This window comes from Garra rufa, chromosome 17, assembly GCF_049309525.1.
Source record: "Garra rufa chromosome 17, GarRuf1.0, whole genome shotgun sequence".
NCBI classification, from domain to species: domain Eukaryota; kingdom Metazoa; phylum Chordata; class Actinopteri; order Cypriniformes; family Cyprinidae; genus Garra; species Garra rufa.
The window spans coordinates 42183417-42186222 of record NC_133377.1 but is presented as its reverse complement, the minus strand read 5'-3'; the positions used below and the strand labels follow the sequence as shown (position 1 = coordinate 42186222).

Genomic DNA, 2806 nt, shown 5'->3' with positions numbered 1-2806 from the left:
TTTTACAGGTATGCTATGTTACTATTATGTTGTGACGTTTTTTTTTTTTTTTAACTGATTGATCGATTTCATGAGACATTGTGTTTTTTAATTTTAAAAAATGCATTCAAATATTTTGTTTATGAATGTGAATTATGAATGTTAATTTCGTGCTGCAAATATTAAAAAGAAAAAGATATAGATATCTCACTACAAATGAAAGACTGTGTAAAACCACATTTATTATTTGCATTTTATAAAATTGACGGAATTTATAGGCTGAGACTTGCATGCTACAAATAATGAATTGACTTGAAAATGTTAAATATTATTTCCAAGCATTTACACCGTAAATAAAACAGCTTGTGAATACTCACGTAATGTTATACTTAAGAAAAATCTACAAACTAACCGAGTTAAAGCCAATAATAATTGGGGGCACGTACAATTTTTTTGCATATGGGCCTGGGGCTGACTTGCTACCCCACTGAGTTGTCCCATAATAACCCATACATTTTGATGTGTTTGCAATAAACAAAATAAACAGGAAATGACATCAGGTTTGCTACTTCTTTTTGAAATAGAAAACAAGACTTTTCGGCACATGACCAGCAGAAACGACACAACCAGAGACGTGTTCACATAGTTGCGCATCTGAAACACGGAAAAATGTTTCTCACGCTGTCGTTTAAAAACATTTTCTTTACAGGCGTAGTATGGGCTTGGCTTATGTTTCACCCTTGTCTGATCGATGCGCTCCAAGGTAAGCACATAGTTCATTTGTTTACTGAGAAGCTGTTATATATACAGTATATGCTTAATGCAGTCTTCTTTCATTTATAGCTTGTGGTTCGTTCATTAAAAACGTTTCATAAAAATCTTTTTAAACGTCCCATAACTTCTTATAAACTTCTCTGCAACGTTATGTTTTGATCCATTGCAAACTAACAAATCGAAAGCTCTTTGTGCCCTTGATGATGAGTCAACTCTTCTTGTTTCAAAGAGAAGCGCGCACTTTGCTCGCACGCCATCAGCACCTTGTGATGGGAACGGTGTTTTCCGCCGCTGAATGCGGTAAACTCTTTATACTGTAGTATGTCCCGTGAGTTTCACGAGCGTTTGGGAACACAATGGCATTTTGGGAAATCGAAAATGTGGTTTGCGATTGCAAAGGCTGCGATTTAATTAGGTATATTCAAGTATAGTTCTGTCACCTTCCATGACAAGACTTTTTGCCGCAATAAGTGTATTTTTGTTGTTTGTGTTTTATTTTCCTCAGACAGACACCATTTTTACTACAGATTTACAGTCCTCTCCAAAGCATACAATTTGCCAGAGTTCACTGCTGAGGCTGTGGCTGATGACAGACGGATGATACACTACAATACTGAAGTTGAAGACTGGATAGGAGTCGATCTGGTTGAATATGACAGCATTGAACCTCTTCCAGAACTATATGAGTCTAGAGACTGGTACAAAGATAAGCTAAACATTCTGTCAAACTGCACAAATAGTTCTGGTGAGCCTAATGCTTCTCCTTTATCAATTATGAGACATGTTATAAAATCGGATATCTTGCTGGATATGTCTTTTCACTTTAAGCTTCTCAACTGTTCTGGTCCCTGGCTCAAATTTGAGATTTTGTTCATATTTTTTCTGAAGAAAGATAGACATGTATAGTGATGAAAGTCAAAATATTAAATGTCATTGATGAATATTTACAGTTATCCACTATTTTGTATAGGGGGGTCAAAATGTCAGTTTTCGCATGTGATTCAGAGTCAAATTCCAGGGGGGTAAAAATGATTTTAGAAAGATGGCTGCATCATTGTTATTTTCACACAGAGATTGGTAAGTCTGTTAGTAAAATCTGTTGCCTTGAGGGTAACACTTTATTTTGATGGTCCGTCTGTTGACACTCTACTAGTTATCAGTATTCATTTAGTAGCATGTCAACAGTGCATCAGTTGACATTCAACAACATTGTTTCAACAGACAAGCAACATACATTCAACTAACTGCCTGTAGATTATAAAGTGCATGTTAGTTTCTAATCTATAGAGTTTACAAAAAGTGCATGTTGACTGTCAGTATGTCTTTTTCAACATGTTATTAACTAATAGTCAGCTAACTTTCTGTAGATTGTGTTACCATCCTCTAAATTGTTTATCAATTTATTAAAATTAATCTGTCAGTTGATAGTCTACAGTCATGTCAACATATGATCAACGGCATATTATATCATCCTTACTTAAGAGCCTCAAATACATCAAATGAATAATTACTTAACCATCTCATTTTTATCAAAATCACTAGTTTGTTATCTGTTGATAGTTAACTAAACATTAGTTGTGCATCTGTTGTGTGTCAACTAATCTAAAGTTTACATTCAGCAGACTATTAGTAGGCATTCTCAACTAAGCATTTGTAGATGTATTTTAGGACTATCCAATTAAAGTGAAAAACAGTTGATAACAGTAGAAAGTCTATAAACTATCAACAGAACACATACAAGCATGCATTAATTGTATGCAATATATTTGCAGTTTAAAATGAAAGTCAATACCAGACAATGAAAATACAATAGAACAAACACTACAGGCAGGATATTGGAGAAAGTTGTTTTATTAACAATATATTTACACAAACCCACTGTTTGCTAGTGTATCCGATCTGAACAGTCTGATTATGTGTGGCAAGTTTGACATCAATTAACAAATATTTATATATAAAACATATATAAAACAAACAAACAGAAGTTACTTTACTCCGGAGGTGACATGGTGCTGTTTGTTTGTTTGTTTTATATAACTTACCCATTTAATAG

The 2806-nt window shown here is 34.0% G+C and overlaps 1 protein-coding gene across 1 annotated transcript in view; it reads left to right on the top strand.

Annotated features, from left to right (window-relative positions):
• Positions 1–695: 695 nt before the first annotated feature.
• LOC141289428 (zinc-alpha-2-glycoprotein-like) overlaps positions 696–2806 on the top strand; it is a 7034-nt gene continuing 4923 nt past the window's right edge. Inside the window, exons 1-3 of the mRNA XM_073821525.1 lie at positions 696–742; positions 983–1053; positions 1259–1498. Of these exons, the coding sequence (XP_073677626.1) occupies positions 696–742; positions 983–1053; positions 1259–1498 (358 nt within the window). The remainder of the gene's footprint in view (positions 743–982; positions 1054–1258; positions 1499–2806) is intronic.